We start from the raw sequence: 19,747 nt of genomic DNA on the forward strand, positions 1-19,747 counted from the left end.
GGGCTGTGTACATGAAAGAAAGTGAGATTTCTCCCTTTTCCCATTTCTCTCCACTTTATGTGTATTTTAACAACTAAAAAAAAAACTCTCATGAATAAGTTAATTCAAAGACAATATTTATTTTCTCAAATAGTATGAGCATAGAAATAAATATGAAATAAGTCTAACATCCTTCAATACTATTCATTATTACATTATGAATGGTTTTTTACTGGATTAAAACTGTCAGAGCTCAAGAAATGGAATGTAATTAATAATAGTTTTATTACTTTTGCAGGTTTTTCTCAAGCAAGTCAGTTCACCTATGGAGCTGACAATACTGAATTGGGAAACCATGTGCAATTAGTTTCTTCTTTCCAGTCAATTACTTGTGATGTGGAGAAAGATTCAAGTCATTCAACTCAAATTACATGCTATACTAGGTCTGTTTAAACATATCTTTAATAACCTTAGTTTCATCATGTCAGAAATCAGTTATGTATATTGGTATTTTAGAAATTTGATCATGGTGCCTATCACAGGTAATAGCTTTGGTTACCAGTTATTATATTTAATTCCATGATGTTGATATTAGTTCATACCTTTGTTATGGCTGATCACAATATTCTTCATACATGAGGACACCAGAAATATATACTCTATATCCATTCTACTATTATCAGCACTATCATTTTTATCATGATTGGACTCTTCTAAAAGCTGAACGGCTACTATTAATCGATAATGATGTGCCTCAAAATATTCAAACCATGCTTGCCTGTTCAGTTTGATTAACCTTATTCGAGCCTTGATATTCTTACTACAATTAAAAATGATCATTTTGAATGATGACATTTCGAGTTTTTGATATCAGTTCAAATTGATGTTATTAATAATTTGACAAAGCATTAAGCCATTTTAAAATGCAATCTTTGATACTAACTTAAACACGTATTCCCACGGGCTTTATCTGCATTAGACTTGCTCCCTGTTTGGGGGCTGTAGAATCCCTACTTAAGCGGAGACTTGAACAGTTTTTAAAAAGTGTAGTACAAGCCGGGCGTGGTGGCGCACGCCTTTAATCCCAGCACTCGGGAGGCAGAGGCAGGTGGATTTCTGAGTTCGAGGCCAGCCTGGTCTACAGAGTGAGTTCCAGGACAGCCATGGCTACACAGAGAAACCCTGTCTCGAAAACAAACAAACAAACAAAAAGTGTAGTACAGCATAATTGTACCACAGTGGGCACACTCTGCATGATTATTATTTCTTGTTGAGGTATCATTTATTTTGCATCTTAATAAAAACCCATATTCATACCCACAATAAGCATTTGTTATATGACATTATAATTTGTAATGTGTAGGGTATTTATGATGAAGTTCTTTTTACAATATAAAAGTGAGAGTTACAGTAGATCAATTAGGATTTGAGACTTTATTTCAATAATGATGTAGACTGGAACAGTGGTTCTCATTGTTGCTATATGCTGAATAAAAGTTACCTTGTGTCTCATGTGTTCTTCAATTATTTTCCAGAGCAATGCCAGAAGACACCTACTCTGTTAGAGTCAGTGTGGATGGGGTGCCAGTTGCAGAAAATAACACTTGCAAAGGAGTCGCCAGCAGCTGGGCGTGTAGTTTCAGTGTAAGTAGAAACTTTCCATTGCCAATAAATGAGTTTATGTCTTTCACACAAAACTGGACTTTCAGCTTTTAGTTTTATAGATTGTTATTAATTTCCACTTTTAAATATATGTTAGCAATAATTTCCCACTTTGATTGTCTTCCATAGTAACACAACTTCTTTTACTTCTGGTTTGCTTTCCCTCCCTTTACATTAATCTTTCTTTTAAAGAATTATTTCTTTATTTTATAAATGTGAGTACACTATTGCTATCTTCAGACACACAAGAAGAGGGCATTGGATCCCATTACAGATGGTTGTGAGCTACCACGTGGTTGCTGGGAATTGAACTCAGCAACTCTTTAAGAACAGTCAGTGCTCTTAACCTCTGAGCCATCTCTCCAGCCCTTTTTTGTTTTGTTTAGTTTTGTTTTGTTTCGTTGTTTTTAAAGATTTATTTATTTATTTATGGACATTAGATTTATCAATAAATTAAATTCTCACATCATCAACTGATCTTCCCGTTGGTCACTTATTTCTGTCCTTCTAAGTTCTGCTCTTGGATGGATGTTCTCCTTTCTTTCAAGGGAGAGAAACTTTAAGTAGTGATGTTAACTATTCTTTCTTTCCTTGAATATAATCACTAAGGTAATGAGCCTCTCAAATTAAGGTTTTGTAAACAATGGTATTATGAAATATATTTCTTCAAATATTGTCTTATATACTCTTTAAATTTGCACTTAGGTTTTCAGTTGTCATTTTACTGAATATCAACAGACCCCAATGCTACTTAGGATGACCAATTTTATCCATTAGCTATGCTCTTTCCCTAATCAATATTAATTTTGGGTTTTAGATACCAGTATTTGTCTTTTTCATTAGGTATCTCCTATTGTGCTTTTTTAAAAAGAAATGACATGTTTATTTGAATAATTATTTCTAATAATCAATGTATTATTTACTGTATGTCTGACAGTGTTCTAAATATTTTGTGATTACTAACTCATAACAATCTTGTAATTGGATGCTCATATTATTATCACTAAAATTGATGCACAGAAGAATTTTATTGCTTCCAGGCAATTACATAGCCCATGAGTTGTTGAGCTTACATATCAATTTAGACCACTGACTCCATCCTCTTCTTTATGTACATATGTCAGCATGTCTGAAAAGTAGGTGTTTGTTTCTAAATTGATACAGTGACAAATCTTTGTAACAGTGACTTGGTATACAGTCTCCTATCGCACAGCTCTGTAGATGGGAAGTCTGATGTGGATCTAAGTTGTCAAGACTCCTATGAGGGGTGGTGTTCCTTCTGGAGACTCTGAAGGGAAATTGTCTTTCCTTCACTTTTCTTGCTGCTGGATGCTATCCACATTCCTTCGCTCCTGGTCATCTTCCATTGTTTCAAAATTGTCAACATTAGTCTCCTCATTCCTACATTACATTACTCTCACTTTGCTTCCAATGCCATTTCAAAGGCAGCTCCTTAGCAATCTTCAGTCCATCTGTAGACAGCTACGAATATCCTGATGTACTCATGTTGGAACGTGAGCACTTTGGGGCCCGATGTCTTAGGTAGTGAAGTTTCTGTCACACTGCACCTCCCCGGAGTTGTTAAGAATTACTCCTTATTGCTCCAGAGGATAATTATTTTCATGGTGACTAACCCTTGCTGAGATTTTTCTGTTTTTTTTTTTTAATCTTATGTTTTAAAACACACTTTGTTACTTATTTTTATTCAGAAGGTTCATCAAAAGCAGGTCTTAAAATGTATTTTATCCTGAAAATTTTTACTGGAGGGCTCTTGTGATTTAGCTTATACTGGTTAAAAAGGGACAATATCTTAAAATGCAAGACAAAAACTGTCTAGAGAATAAAGACAAGGCCTTGAAAAAGATAGATTATGCCCTGAACCTCACTTTTTTTCTTTTTTTATTGGGTATTTTCTCTATTTGCATTTCAAATGTTATCCCCTTTCCTCCCCTCCAGAAACTGCCTATCCCATTCTCCCTCCCCCTGCTTCTATAGGGTATTCCTCCACCCACCCACCTATTCTCACCTCCCACCCTCGATTCCCCTACACTGGGGCATGTAGCCAGCCTTCATAGGACCAAGGACCTCTCCTCCCATTGATGCATGACAAGGCCATCCTCTGCTACATATGCAGCTGGAGCCATGTGTACTCCTTTGTTGATGGCTTAGTCCCTGGGAGCTCTGGGGGGTCTGGTTGGTTGATATTGTTTTTCCTTCTATGGCTTGCAAACCCCTTCAACTCCTTCAGTCCTTGCTCTAACTCTATTGTGGACCCTGCGCTCAGTCCAATGGTTGGCTGCGAGCATCCACCTCTGTATTTGGAAGGTTCTGCTAGGCCCTCTCAGGAGACAGCCATATATCAGGCTCCTTTCAGCATGCACTTCTTGGCATCCACAATAGTGTCTAGGTTTGGTAACTGTATATGAGATGAATCCCCAGGTGGGACAGTCTCTGCATGGCCTTTCCTTCAGTCTCTGCTCTATATCTCCATATTTTCTCCTGCGAGTATTTTATTCTCCTTCAAAGAAGGACCGAAGCACTCACACTTTGGTCTTCCTTCTTCTTGAGTTTCATGTAGTCTGTGAATTGAATCTTGCTTATTTGGAGTTTTTGGGTTAATATTCACTTCTCAGTGAGTGCATAATATGTGTATTCTTTTGCGATTGGGTTACCTCACTCAGGATGATATTTTCTAGTTCTATCCATTTGCCTGAACATCATTTCTTAAATGAGAAACTATTTTGACAGTCAGATTATGGGGAATGTTGAAATATATATATATATATATATATATATATATATATATATATATATATATATAAGTCAAAATAAGGGAAGAGATGCTAATTGACATTATTTTCAATATTTTACAGGCGAAAAGTTTTAGAACCCCCACAATAAGGAGCATCACACCTTTATCTGGGACTCCAGGTCTGTTCTACATCCATTGAAATGTTTTGGATTTTGTACCAATTCATTTATTTTTAGCATATGAATTATACTTAATCTATAAATATATTTCTGATTATAAAATGATGACTAATTTAAAATTAATTTCAAAGAGTGAATCTTAATCACTAATAATGTGTTTTTCCTTACCAGAGATTTAGCCAGTATCTAGTGTTTATTATGATAACATGGTCTTATCAGTTTATAATCTTGGAGAACTATGTGAGAATGTTCTTTTCTTCAGCCTGAACTAATGAAAGTCTTAATTGTTGTCAAGAAATATGTGTCAGGTGTGGTTGCATATACTTGTAAGTCCAGAATTCAGGAGGTCAAGGCAGGAGTTATCTAATACATACTTACAATTTGTTTGGTTTTTTTTTAAATAAAAAATTAACTGGTTTTAAATCTTCATCTTTTCTTTGGTGTATGTCATCAAATTTATCTAAGGTTTACTTTTCATTGTGTTCACTTAAATATTCTTTATTTATTTGACTTTTTAAAATATTTTGAGGAAATATCCTTGCTATGTATCCCTGGTTGAGCTAAAACCAACTTTGTAGAAGAGGCAGAACCTGAAATTACTGCAGTCCTTCTGTTTCTGCCTTGCTAGTGTTGGAAGTCCAGGTGTGAGGCACCATGCCAACTTCTTGGCCTGATTTAAAGGTAGTCATGTTTTTCCTGCTAGGAATTTTTTGTTTCAGTGATACAAATGTTCATATTTGACATATATGTGGAAAATATATTTTGAATGTATTATTTACTTTAAACTTTAATTGTTATTCTGTAAAGTAATTTTTAATTTTCTTTATCCAATCTATAGATTTTAATATCTCTTTTTTCTTCCTATTTATGCTAGGCCATAGCATCCTGATTATAAAATTTTATATGACATAAATTTTTCTTATAGTTTCAGGAGCTTTTATGTTGTTTTAAAGTTATTTTTATTAACTTTTGGAATAAAGTGGTATTTTTTTCAAGTAAGTTACCATTAACTTAAGTAATATTTATTAAGAAATTGTCCTGATATTCATTGTATATCACATTATTGTATGACTATTTAGTGATGGTCATTTTTTTTTGTATTTTAGATATTTCAAATCAATGCTGAAAAATAGGGTTAATCACCAGATATAGACATCTGGATTCTGGTTTACTGGGAAAATGTATAGTGTTTTGAATGAAATACAAATACTCCCAGACAGATACTCCCAGCCAGAATCAATCTGAAGATTTGTTTTGGTTTGCTTTTAGGTACATTAATAACAATTCAAGGCAGGCTCTTCACTGATGTCTATGGAAGTAATACAGCACTGAGCTCAAATGGAAGAAATGTTAGGATTCTAAGGTAATTTTTCTCATGGAATTATTAAAATATTCTTATAACATAGTTCAAATATGATATTCTGTAAGTAATAAAGTCCTAATGGTATAAAAGCCCACAATAATCAGATCAGACTGGTCAGAGTCATAGGAAGACAACCGTATATGGTTGATTCTTTCTTTTCTGGTCTGATAGCACTTTGTCTTTGAAGGCAAAGTCAATAATAACTGGGATATAGGCATGGCACATCATTATGGAGAACTTTATTACTTACCAGGCATTATACACATGTAGACATACCCAAGCCTTAGGAAGCATTGCTCAATCAAGGTCAAGAATAGAACTCAAAGCGTCTGCACATATCTACCTGTTTCTTTTCTTTTTTTTCCCTTTTTCATTTTATTAATCATTCCACTCCTGTACAACTCAAATAACATCCCTCTTACCAGTTACCCCTCCAGAAACTCCCATCCCACATCCTCCCTCTCCTTTGCCTTTATGAGGGTGCTCCCATCCACCCACCCTTTCCTGCCCTACTGCTCCAGCATCACCTACACTGGTGCATCAAATTTCCACAGGACCAAGGACCTCCCCTTTCATTGATGTCAGACAAGACCCTCATCTGTTTACATATGTATCTGGAACCATGGATCCCTCCTTGTACACTCCTTGGTTGGTTGTCTAGTCTCTCGGAGCACTGGAAGGTCCAGTCAGCCAATATTGTTCCTCCTATGGGGTTGCAATCCCCTCTCTGCTCCTCCAGTCCTTCCATCAGTTCCCCGACTGTGGTCCCTGAGCTCATTCTGATGGTTTTACTCCAAGCGTCTGCAGCTGCGTTGTTCAGTTGCAGGCCGAACCTTCCAAGGAACAACCACACCAGGTACCTGTCAGCAAGCGCTTCTGGCCAACAGCAGCAATGTCTGGGTTTGGTGTCTGCAGACCGGATGGATCCTCATGTGGAACAGTCCCGAGATGGCCCTTCCTCTGCTCCATTTTTTGTTCCTGTTTTTCCTTTGGATAGGAACATTTCTGGGTTAAAAACATTGAGATGGGTGGGTAGCCCCATCGCTCGCCATGGGGGCTGTGCCATCAGAGGGGAGGTGGCCTTTGCAGGTTCTATTTCCCCATCTCTGCACATTTCAGCTAAAGTCATCCACAGAGGGTGCTGGGAGCCTCCCTGGAGTTACTGGAGGGTCCCTGGCATCAGGGACCCTCCAGTGGCTATCCCCAGTTCCTCATCCTTCATTGCTACCTATTTTTATTTGATTTCCTAACCCTCTGTACCTCTCTCCTGTCCCCTCTAGTACCTGATACTTCCCCGTTTCCTTCTCCTTCTCTCTCCCTCCTGTCCGCCCCCATCTCTCCACATCCTGCGATCATCCTGTTCCCCCCTCAATGCAGGGCTGAAGCATCCACCCCTCCTTCCTCCTCAGTTGCATATGGCCTGTGGATTGTATCATGGGCACCGTAAGAGTCTGGGCTAATATCCAATATCTGCTAGTTTCTACTGCACTTTGATATAGGGGAGACTATTGAAAGTAAGTCCAGTCAACTCATGAGCATCCAGGGCTTTCAGTTTTGGTTGCTATATTAACCAGCTGTGGGCCAGATGATGAATTTTGGGACTGGCTAGTCCCAAAACAACTCTTACATTTTGGGCTGGAGACCTTCGCAGTCACTGGAGAGTTCTGTAGCGTATGTCAGGCTATCTCAGCCCTTTCGCAAAAGACTGAAAGAAATGGATCTCCTACCTGAAGAAGTGTGGACTCCATACTCTAGCATTCACAGTGCTTCCTGCCTGCTGAATACTTGTATTATACAGACAAATGGATAAATTCAAATTACAATTTAAGTAACAGTTAAAAGATTTATTAAATACTCAAAAGATTATAGATCAATATATATATATATATATATATATATATATATGGTTTTCTAAAGAAGCAATGAAATGTTTTACTAAATGAAATAAAAATGATTTATCTGATATATGAGCTAGAACTCACAATTAAATTATGGTAATATATATTTTACAGCCATTTATCATGAATATGTATATGTAGAAAAATCATTACAGGAAAAACAATTTATGTACATGATTTAGTGTAAGTAAAGAATGTTTGCCGATGTGTAATTTATTCTCATGAATGGCTTATATAACAACTGTTACATAAACTTTTCTTGCCTATCTTCTCCTATAATGAGGTCGGGGATGGAAACTACAAAGAGATTCTGGGACAGCAAAATGGCTCAGCATGTCAACGTATCTGCAAATAAGCCCAGCTGTCTGAGTTCGATCCTCAGAGCCCATGGTGGAAGGGGAGACCAACTCTTAAAAGTTGTACTCTGACCTCCACATACAAGCAGACAAGTCCTACCATGTGTGAAGGCTCACATATGCACAGCATACATACATACACAGCCATAATTTAAAAAACAAATAAATTGAAAAAAAAAGTGATTCCTCTCCCTACCATTGGAATTTATATCTGTACCTTACCAGGAAATCAGTGAAACCTAATTTTTGAAACCAAAATAATCATTTTGAAAGGGACCCCAGAGTTCAGCCTAACCTAACTCTTGTGCTCTGGAAATCTTGAGATAGTACAGGAAAGTATCAGAACCTACTGAGATGATGAGAGTTCTAAAGCACGCTGTGATCTCACCTGCCTGCTGTTTATGACACAGGGGCCCCAAGACATTTTATTGTACTTGAATTGCAAAGGGCCTAGGCAGTAGGAACAAGGTCAGGAAACCTACTCACTAGGTCTTGCCTGATCAGGCAAAATTCCCAGACTTTTCTAGGTACAAATCATAATGAACACTCAAATGAGTTGAGGAACTGGTACCTGTTTTTGATCTCAAACTGGTCCAAGATTTTGATCTCAAAATTTCAACATGGAAAATGCTAAAACATATAAACGTTTAAGGTCAAATGGGATACTATTTTTAAACACACATACATTTCTATCAGGGGAGTTAACACATGTGGGTAAAAACACAGAATACTTGGGTTTGGAATCATACTGTACCAATCCCTCAAGGCGTGGACAAGCTATGGTACTTCCTGCCTCAGTTTATTCATATGAAAATGAAGAAAATGGAAGAGTAATAATTATTAAATGATTTTTTAAAAAGAGCTTATGTAAACTACTAAATTTATTATTTAGTTTGGATAAAACAGAAGGTTAAAAGGACAATTTGACTTGTCAGAGCTCTATAATGGGAATAACGACCTGGTTTTCTTTTTATTTTATTTTATCTTCAAATCCAATATAATGTTTAAATAAAATATATTTATGCATATACATATATGTAATGTATGCATATAACAAAGTGGCCATGCATTTGAAAGAGAACAGGGAGGAACATAAAAAGGGATTGAGGGAGGAAAATGAGGTAATTATATTTTAATTTAAGAAAATGAAAAATGGACGATGTATTAAAGTACATTTAAAATTTCAGTATTTTCCTCTAGTAGAAATAATTATTTTTTATAGTTCAAATCTGCATGGAGCTTGTAATTCAGTTCACAAAAGCCAGGTGAGGTGTTCTGATACTGTAGATAATAAATTATGTTATTATAAAATAGTTGTCAACTGTGAGCTTCCAGTAGCATTTGGTAATACTATCAGCAGCTCTGATGTTTAATTCCTTCATATCAAACTTACAAAAAAAAATTTAACTTGGCTTGCTTAAACTTTTAATGGGAAGATCCTATTTTTTTATGCTTAAGTTATACCAAAATATTTTATGATCCTCATATTGTATAATTTTTGCAGAAAATTGTATGACCTCCAAGGATAGATAAGTTCCAGTTTCACAGATGTGTCTCAGTGCCAAGAGCAGGACCTGACATGTAGTGAAGATGAGTTGATGTTTAAAGAGTGAATGAGGGATAGTAAGCAGATGAGGAAAAATTAGGATAGCTGTTGAGTTTGGTAAACAGAATAGAATTTTAAATAATTTATTAAGTATGACTTAATCTTCTCTAATAATATTTATACAGAATTTATGTTGGAGGAATGCCCTGTGAACTCCTCATACCACATTCTGATGATTTGTAAGTAATTACAATGATTCTTTAAATAAAAACTGATATGAATATAATAATTTGAAATAGGAACCATACTCAATAATGCATAGCTATGTTATTATAATAATTATCTTGTATGAAGCAAACTAGTATTTATTTGTGTAACTGGCTTCTTCCTTATACATGTCTATGTCTTTAATGTAGTGTTATACTATTTAGATTCTTATGCAGTGAAATGTACTGAGAAATAACTTAAATCAAATAATTGTTTCATTTGACAGCATTTTAAACTCCTTAAAGGTATCAACAAAGGTACCAAAATTAATCACACACTGTATCACTTCATCACTTCAGTGAATTTGATTGAAGTATGTTCAATAAAGCCTGAAAAATGATGCACTTTGCTGAAATCTTAGTTGTAGAAATAGCTGCTGTCTGGACACCTGCTGTAAAGCAATGAGTTTTTTGTTTTGTTTTGTTTTTAGGGAATAACAGTATCTAAGTAGTCTATATGAACTTTGATGCCAGCATATTTACTTTGCTAGGTATGGTCTAAAACTCGATCGTGCCAATGGAGATACAGGGTCTGTGACATGTAAGACCACTGGGACTTACATTGGTAAGTGCTGACCATCCTCTTGCCAAGCCTGGTTCTTCCCTGCGTAATTTTCTCCCAAATATTACCCAGATTATTACCCCTCAAATCTGTACCTTTGTTTTTTCTTAAGGTTTGAATGTAATATAGCACTCTTTCTCTTCCTCCTTCTCTTCCTCCTCTTTGCTGCTTTCCTCCATCAGAGAATTCATGACTAATTCTGTTGTATTTATTCTTAAATTTAACATTTTTCTTCTCACTCTGTATACTGCAAATTTATAGATCTTTTAATTCCTTAAGGTTTTATTAACACATATTAGTTATACACAACAGTTCACTGTGACATTTCAAACAAGTATACAATGTAATTTTCAAATTCACTCCATTATGGTCTTCCTAGTGCCTCTAGCTCCCATTGCACGGTTGTTAATTCCTGAGTGAGCTTCCTCCCTTCTGTCTGCAAACATTCTATATGCCTGAACATTTCAGACAAGATTGCTGGTGAGGAACTCCTTCTCCTGCCCCTGGTCTTCACGCTCAGACCTTCCTTTCCTTTTCTTTGAAAGCCTTATCGCAAAGGTTAGTTCTCTGTCATTGCTCTGGACTGACTATGCTCTCGACTAGATAATATGCTGGGTTAGGAGAGGGACATGCACTACATTTTTATGGTGTTTGCAACAGCGTGTCAAAGCTCCAAATAATCAGTAGCTTTTGAATGACTGAATGGAAAGATTTCAGGGTAGTACACATATGCATCTTTTATCATTCATTATTTGTAATAGTATTTTGTCAGATTTTCCAATTATAACTTCAAACTACCCACTTATATATTTTATGCCGCAATACTTTAAAATATTTCAATTTTAATTTCTTTAAGGCTTTATAGATCAAGTATACTTTTTATAAATTTCTGTAAATATTAATCAGCCTTTAATGTAGAATTATTGTTCTTTTCTGATTGAGAATTTAATTGTGTATTTTAATTAATTCCAGGTCATCACAATGTCAGCTTCATCTTAGATAGTGATTATGGAAGGTAGGCCATTTTGTAAATAATGATTTTCATAATTTATTCAAATGGATAAATCAAGTATATATTTATTTTGTTCTATTAATGAAGAGATTAAGGGATTAATCATTTTTCTCACCAAAATTTACATTTAAAGAGTCCATAACTCCTGTGCACTAATAACTTGTGCCTCACAAAAACAAACACACAAAATGAACAAGTGAGAAAAACCCTTTCTATATGGGAATTGAGCTTATGAAATGATGAAAAAGACATTTTAGCTGTGATAGGAGAAAACATTATTTTATGTCTAGTTCCTCTTCTGTTTTAATTGCAATTCTTTTGAGAACAAAAATAAAATGTGTTTTGAATTAATGTAAGAATAAATAAAACCAAGGGCTGGAGAGATGGCTCAGTGGTTAAGAGCACCGACTGCTCTTCCGGAGGTCCTGATTTCAAATCCCAGCCACCGCGTGGTGGCTCACAACCATCTGTAATGAAATTTGATGCCCTCTTTTGCTGTGTCTGAAGGCAGCTACAGTGTAATTTTATATATAATAAATAAATAAATCTTTAAAAAGATTTATAAAAAAGAATAAATAAAGCCTCATGATTAGTGTTACCTGATACTTCCCTTTAATATATCCAGACTGAGGATGGTAGTTTTCAAGTCTGTATGTTAGTACCACTATTAAAAACATAGAGGAGTTATGTCCTTTAGTAAAATCAGATTTTATTTCCAAATTTCCTAGACCCATATCTCAGTATAAAGACTTTCATACAAAAATAAGGATGTGCACATCTCATTGTGTTGCAAGTTCGTATGACATATAACACTAAATGGCACTTTAACTATGGCACTTAGTGGTATCTAGTTTCATCTTACAAAGAACTTATAAGGTAAGCTATCATCCACCTTGTTTCCCACTAGAAAAATGGAATGAATATTTCATCAGAAATATCTCATGAATAGAACCAGCTGATGCATGCTGTTTAAATCTATGTCTTGGGCACATCATTCTTGTACTCTGCAATGACTGATGGAGGGTTCAATACCACATCTCATCATTATCTAAAACTCTGACCTAAGGTTCTCACCAAGTAGGGCTCCTGCATGCTGGAACCTGGAACCATTTGAAGATGTATATGGTGGCAGCATTTCCTGACCGTCAGGAAAACTGCGTGTGCTAATGACTCTTGTGAGCAGGATCATGGTGTAGTAAACATAAATGAATTGTTCTGCCCCAAATGCCAAAATGCATTTCAACAAGAAAATGAGCTAGTTGATGGATACTTAAATAAGTAATATCATTTAGTATCTGATACTAATGAAGCCGTAGTGAATCAATAATAGACAGGCCTATGGTTTCTTTCTGTGATTGAAGAAAGACTCAGCTACTGGCAGTGTGAACTGAACGGCTGTAGTGCAATAAAAGTAGAGGGTGCCATTTCTGTCAGTGTCACAGGCTGAAGAAGGATTCAGATTTTTCCCTTCCTGCAGGGAACCGTAGTAAGGTCAAGGTCCAAAACCCACTGTTTTAGAGATTTCTACTTTTAAATATATAGAAGCAAAAATTTTATGAGAAAATGAATGCCAAGCTGGATATATTGTTATACACCAAGTATATTAGATCTATTATTATAGATATGTGGTTAGAAGAGAAACATGAAAATTGGCATAATTCAAAACCAAATCGGGTAGAAGATATATAAATATGTTATAATTCATCTTTGGAAATTATTCAAGGTAAATAACCTGAATTCACTGTGACTTAATAGTTTTTTTGTGCAAAAACAGACAATTGTTGAAATAATTTGTAAATTAGGCAGTAGAATTTTACCGAAAGTTTATAAAATTTGTTAAAACCAACAGATTCTGAATTTTTAGAACCATGTAGAGATTTTTTAGGCTCTCAATCTCATTCTTTCTAGGATGAAATAAAATTAATTCTTGCTTTTGCATCTCTATGAAAAGTATTAATTACCAAGTCCGTCATAAATCTCTCAGAAAAGCAATTATCCTAAAGTAAATGGTTTGAGTGATCAAGGCTGAATTTGATTGTGCAATGTACATAAATCAATCTGCCACAGTCACAGACTCCATTTAAAAACCCAGCAAAGTCTGATCAGGAAAACTCATGCCTGTAATTTCAACACTCAAGAAGCTGAGACAGCAGGATTGCCATAAGTTTGAGACCCATTTGGGCTACATAATAAGACCCTGCTTCAAAAATTATTTTTAAAGTTTTCAAACTCCTATGATATTGACAGGAATACTCCATTAAACTACGAATTTTGTGGTCCTGATTTACAATGCCATTTTCATTCTTCTTAAAGTTAGGGACAAGCTGGTTATGGTACAAAGCTGGAATCTCAGGCCTTGAGAGGCTGAGACAAGAGGTTTGCCATGCGTTCAGGGACACTCTGGGTTACATAGTGAATGCCAGGCAGTCAGAGGTACAAAACAAGATCCTGTCTCAAAATAACTGGAGAAAGGAAAAAAAGGGTGTCACTGATCTCTTTGCATTAATGCCTTAAAATTTTAAAAAGTGTATGTTTCTATATAAAATTGTCTTAGGAAATTAAAGTAATTATTAAAATATGACATTTGCCACATAAAAATTCTTGGTTTAAAATCACATTATTAAATCATGTTAAATCATTTTATAAGTTATAAATTTCATACATTACAAGTTTAAGGAACACCCCCTGCATGTCAAATGAAACAACTGAAAAGCATGTTGGCACCATTATGTATCTCTTAGAATCCCCAGCCTTTGAGGCTCTATTTCCTCAAGTTCAAACAACAGCTGCTCCAAACTGATAAGGTTTAGATGAGACTGTCTTAATTGAGAAATGCCTAGTCATTATCAATAAATTAGTAGAAATCATCTCAGCGTTATCCACAATAAATTACATTCAAATTTTATTTCAGGAGGCAATTTTCCTCCTCACTTCAGGAGCAGCATTAATTTTTGAAATGCAGCGGCTGGCCAGACACGGTGTTATTGATGCTGGCATGGTTTCAGGTCATGGGAATCAACTGGAAGGCTTATGACATCAAAATAGAAAAATTAAGATGGCCTTTTAAATAAGTAATTTAACATAAAGTATTTTCCTGGACACTTTGGTGTTGAAAGTGCACATTATAAAGCCTGGATTAGATTTATAGCACAGTTCACTGTTGGCCTCAGCTACAAGACTTGCATTATACTCGAGATTATTTCAGTATATAGCAATTATGATCATTGTGTTGGACTCTTCAGTTATTATTTGAATTTTTTGATCATTTATGATCATGGCTTTGTTGAAATAATTATGACAGCAGTATTATTATTTTCTCAGAATTCTTTCCTTGCTTTTTCAATGTTCTAGGTTATGGAAATATTAATGGTATCAAATATATAACACACATATATTCATATATGCATATATCTATCTATCTATCTATCTATCTATCTATATATATATATATATATATATGCTGTGTTTGTGAAGGATGTTTTAAATATAGTGAATGAAACTTTGCTCTCATCTGTTTTGATCACACCATCTAGAAATACTGTGTAGTCCCTAGTTGGAAGCTGGGCTCTGGATTCAAGTGACCTGGGCTGTGGTTCTGGTTCTGCCACTTAGTGGCTTGGTATCCTTGATTAAATTAACTCTTTGATGTTCATCCCCCTAACATAGCTTATTTGAAGATCAACATACTGAGCATGTTTAACTCAATGTTCATACGTCCTGGGGGATGCTAGTCAAAGGAACAGTATAGGGTTACTTGGGGAACAGCCCACCTATATACATCGGAGTCTCCCTGCTGCGCTCACCCTTCTTCATACTTTTGCAAAAAAAGAGAAAGAATTCCTAAAGTTGCCTTTAGGAATAAAAGGTAGATATTTGGAGTATGCAATTTATTAAGTTCTCAGAAACTCATATACATTTATAACACCAGAGCAAAAGAGGACATGGAACATTCACTCTATTGTCTTCCTCCAGTGGTTCTGCCCTGCTACCTTGCAGGCCATGCCATAGTTTCTATCACCATAGTAACCAGATTGAATAATAAAACCTTCAGTAAAGCTCATTTTTTAAAACAAAGGACTTTTACCTTTTTTGTTTGTTTGTTTGTTTGTTTCAACAGGAGTTTCCCAGAGAAGATGACATATTTTGTTTCATCTCTCAATAAAATTTCAATGTTTCAAACATATCCAGGTATGTGACATTCCCCTCATGTTTGAGTGAGAGAGATGTTCTACACTACATTTCATCCAACAAAATATAGTAGTGACAATAAGGTCTAGAATAAATTTATGTGCTTCTAGGAAATGAGCAAGACCCACAAGGAGGGCATACAATTGAAAGCCTAACAAAGAACTAGGACTTCTTAGTGGAAGGTTGAAACATAGGCTCATCTCACTAGCAGAGAGAGCATGAAACACACAAGGCCCCGACTTTAGTCATTGGTTGAGGGTTGCATGTCTCTGAATTTCAACCACATGCCAATACGCAGAGGCTTGTGCTCCCAGTGCGGTCCACAAAAGTCCCTTAGCAAACTTTAATTTGATTTAATTAGTTTGAAGGAACCTCAGGTTAAACTTCTCCCAGGAGAGTGTCAGAAGCAAATATCAAGTCTACCAGAAGGACTGCCCTTCTCCTGAGGTCAGGAGTAACAGGACAGGCTAAGATTTCAAGGACATTAAAAATGTGAGGAAAGAGTGCGAGTGATCAAATCAATTGACTGTGGAAGAGCTTGACTTGTCCCTCAAACTCGGTTACTACAAATTCGCATGTAATGATCATGTATAGAACTGTGAAATAACAATAAGTTATCCCGAGATTGAGGCAATTTTAGAAAATAATAAATCCAAGTGATTTGATTGTGTTAAATATTACAGATTATATGTAAATACAAGAAGAAAAATTCTTATGGAAGCAATTATTAATGATTTATCATATGTCTTGGACTAAGCTGTTTTAATAATATAGCTAAACCTTTCTGTAATATGTACATGCATATACATATATATGTATATATATACATACATATATATGTATATGTATGTATGTATACACACACACAGTTACATGTATTTACCTTTTGAGAAAATATCAGATGTTAGTCCAATGCCCAACATATCTCCCGCTTGTGATCCTGGAGCTCAGAATGCGAGGCTGGAGCTTTGCAGTGATCTCACGGTCAGCCATGACTACATACTGAGTACCAGGCCCACCAGGGTTATACAATAACATCCCACCAAACCAACCTGTTGTGCTCCAAGTATGTGTGCTTCAAGATCCTGTGGGAAGAGAGGTTCCTTACCTTTAATGCTGTGTGCTTTGGGGGGTGGGAAGGCTGTTTGTGCCCAACTTGGGTTGTGTCCATTTTTTTCTCAACCTTCAGAGTGCCAATATCCCTTTAGTACCAGTCACTCTCCACCCCTGAGGATTCAGCCAGAGCTGTGCTATCTGCCTCTTTGCTGGACCGCATCAGCGAAAGCTTGAATTAATTCATTTGCCATCCATTTGAGGCACTCTGAAGACAATCTAACTAGGACAGATGGAAATCTTTGGGAAATTAAACAAGTTGGATTAATGTGTGATATTTACAACATTTTACAAAAACGTGCTGTTCTTCCTCAGAGGTTGTGATGGTCTCGCCGTCAAAAGGCAGCACTGAAGGTGGCACAATATTGACAATACACGGGCAGTTCTTCGATCAGACTGATCTCCCAGTGAGGGTGCTAGTTGGAGGTATTTTTTATATATATATATATTTTTATTGTACTACTTCATATGAACAAATCCTGCTTGCTCTTTGGCAATTTGGATGCAAAGTTGCCTCTTCGTCATGGTTGCTGTCTATTTAAAGCTGGCTACTTTCACTAATTATTTGGTTCTGGAGCATAATCGTCTTCTCGTTGTAACCCTGTTCGATTGAGATTTGAGCTCCGAGCATGGCACCAGAGAGCGTCCTGGCTGCCATCCTTCAGTTCCTCACCGCAGCTGAGGACACCTCTCCAGTACATTCTCTTAAACATCCCTTTGGAGCTGCACTTACCTTTCAATGATTTCGCTAGTAATGGGGAGATTTTAGTTGTCATTTGGAGATACTCTGACACTTTTTTCTGTACTGTTCAAGCATTAGCAATAATTACTGGTGCTACTGGCCTTGGGAAGGTCCTTAATGTGCTACGCGGTTTTAAAGGCGAATGGAGCCTGATTCTCTGCTAACACATCACTGACTGTCATTTGTCTAGCTCTCTCCTGGGAAAAAGGAACTACACAGCTATTAAGGATCCTTAGATCAATGTCGTGGTGAGGCTCCTCCCACTGAGTTACAATGACATCACATTACTTGATAGGCAGGGGACAGATATTTGCCCACGCACAGGGCACACAATTCCCTGCTCTAGCTCTATTTTCCAGCCATTTGTTGCCTTTTAAGGTTCCTATCCGTGACTCGGCCAAATTGATGTATCTGAAGTTTAAATATTCTGGGCCACCAAATGAAACTTTGGCAAAGATAAACTTCTATTTCTATATCCTCCTCGTTCAAACTTTATAGACTGTGATTGCTGTTTTGAAAATACTCAGCATGGATTGGCCTTGTGTGACCCATATGTTGGAGTCTAAAATACAGGTCCTTCTACTAAGTGCAGTGCAAGTGTATTTACATGGAAGTGCTAACGTTCCTCCTGGACCCTTGTCTGTTTTGCTCTAGGTCTACCTATTAAAACACCATTTATAAATTGCTGAAGAACTTGAATGAAGGTACAGAGTTTCAACTTAAGAACATTGGGAATCCTCTACCTTCACACAATCTGAACCTCTTTCATGTCTAATTCTCAGTAAAAAAGCAAAATTGAAGTCTTTCCTTTGGACTCAGAAATGACATGTTTGATACTTCCATGTAGTTTTATGCTCTTTTTTTCCCATATTTTCCTCAGAAACAATGAAATTTTCTACCTCAGGTTTGTGATATCTTGCCAGGAAGTAATTTTCTTTCTGTGGAAGTGTAAAAGCAAGTGAATTACAAGCCTGCTGGAGAGTGTATGAAGGACATAGCAGCCCTAGCTTTGCCATTTGATTATAGATTTTTTTCATTAAAAAAGCATTTCTAGGGCTAGAGAAATAGTTCAGGCATTACGAATATTCGATGCTCTCGCAGTAGACCCAGATACAATTTCCAATACCTAAATGGTGGTTCACAGCTATTTATAACTCCAGTTCCAGGGGATCTGATGCCCTTTTCTTACCTTTCCAAACGTCAAGCAAGCATGTGGTAGACTAACATACACTCAGGTAAAACAAACATAAATTAAAATTAATAAATCTAACAAATACTTTAAAAAGTGTTTTTAAGATAGGCTGGTGTGTTTTGCATTTGAAAGACTGTTCGTAAAAGTTCTATATTTTGCTTTTGTATAGGTCAAGCCTGTGCTATTTTGAATGTCACAGAAAATACTATATACTGCAAGACTCCTCCCAAACCACATGTCCTCAAAGCTACATATCCAGGTAATTTGCCAAAACTGAGAACAGCAGTTTCTGTATCTGCAGAAAAAAAAATTATTACTGACATATATTCTTAGTTTAAAAATATCAGCTGAACTTTTAGGAATTTGAATAAATATCCTCAAACCTTTCCAGCTTTCTAGGTTCATAGATATTTTTATAGCAGGAACTTTATTAACTGGGCCATCTCTGTAGCCCCAAGAAATGTGTCTATTAAAGTAGCTGCATCAAAGCTCTAACCGTGGAGGAAAACCAATCTCAGCTTCTAACATCTACATCTCTTTGTAAAGCAGACTTTATTGGAAAAAAAAATGAAATGGTACATTTCTTTAAATTCCGCTGTGCTTACTGGATATAGGCACAGCCATTGTGGAACTTTTAATAGCCCACAAGGCCTCAACAATGCACAAAAAGCTGCAGGCAATTAAGGAATGCCAAGACTGGGAGAACTTGTCTTCACCAAGGAAGAGCATACCAAGTAGTTATCCAATACCAGTCATCCCTGAAAACATGTATATAAGGAAATTTATGCATACCGTGGAGGTCATGTTTAGGAATATAGGTGTATATACATGCATGCAGTATTAATTAATGAAAAGGAGGCATGATTTAGAGAAGAGTGGTGAGGGGTGTATAGAAGGATTTTGAGTAAGAAAAGGGGAGAAATGTTCTAACTGAAGT

The 19,747-nt window shown here is 36.1% G+C and overlaps 1 protein-coding gene across 1 annotated transcript in view; it reads left to right on the plus strand.

Annotated features, from left to right (window-relative positions):
* Nucleotides 1-19,747, plus strand: part of Pkhd1l1 (PKHD1 like 1) — a 144,720-nt gene that overhangs the window by 9,127 nt on the left and 115,846 nt on the right. The window contains exons 3-12 of the mRNA XM_029548042.1: nucleotides 278-422; nucleotides 1,515-1,623; nucleotides 4,515-4,572; nucleotides 5,842-5,935; nucleotides 9,921-9,974; nucleotides 10,493-10,566; nucleotides 11,536-11,578; nucleotides 15,693-15,763; nucleotides 17,192-17,302; nucleotides 18,980-19,069. Coding sequence (XP_029403902.1) covers nucleotides 278-422; nucleotides 1,515-1,623; nucleotides 4,515-4,572; nucleotides 5,842-5,935; nucleotides 9,921-9,974; nucleotides 10,493-10,566; nucleotides 11,536-11,578; nucleotides 15,693-15,763; nucleotides 17,192-17,302; nucleotides 18,980-19,069 — 849 coding nt within the window. The remainder of the gene's footprint in view (nucleotides 1-277; nucleotides 423-1,514; nucleotides 1,624-4,514; nucleotides 4,573-5,841; nucleotides 5,936-9,920; nucleotides 9,975-10,492; nucleotides 10,567-11,535; nucleotides 11,579-15,692; nucleotides 15,764-17,191; nucleotides 17,303-18,979; nucleotides 19,070-19,747) is intronic.

Source organism: Mus pahari, chromosome 17 (assembly GCF_900095145.1).
Source record: "Mus pahari chromosome 17, PAHARI_EIJ_v1.1, whole genome shotgun sequence".
Classification (NCBI taxonomy): Eukaryota; Metazoa; Chordata; class Mammalia; order Rodentia; family Muridae; genus Mus; species Mus pahari.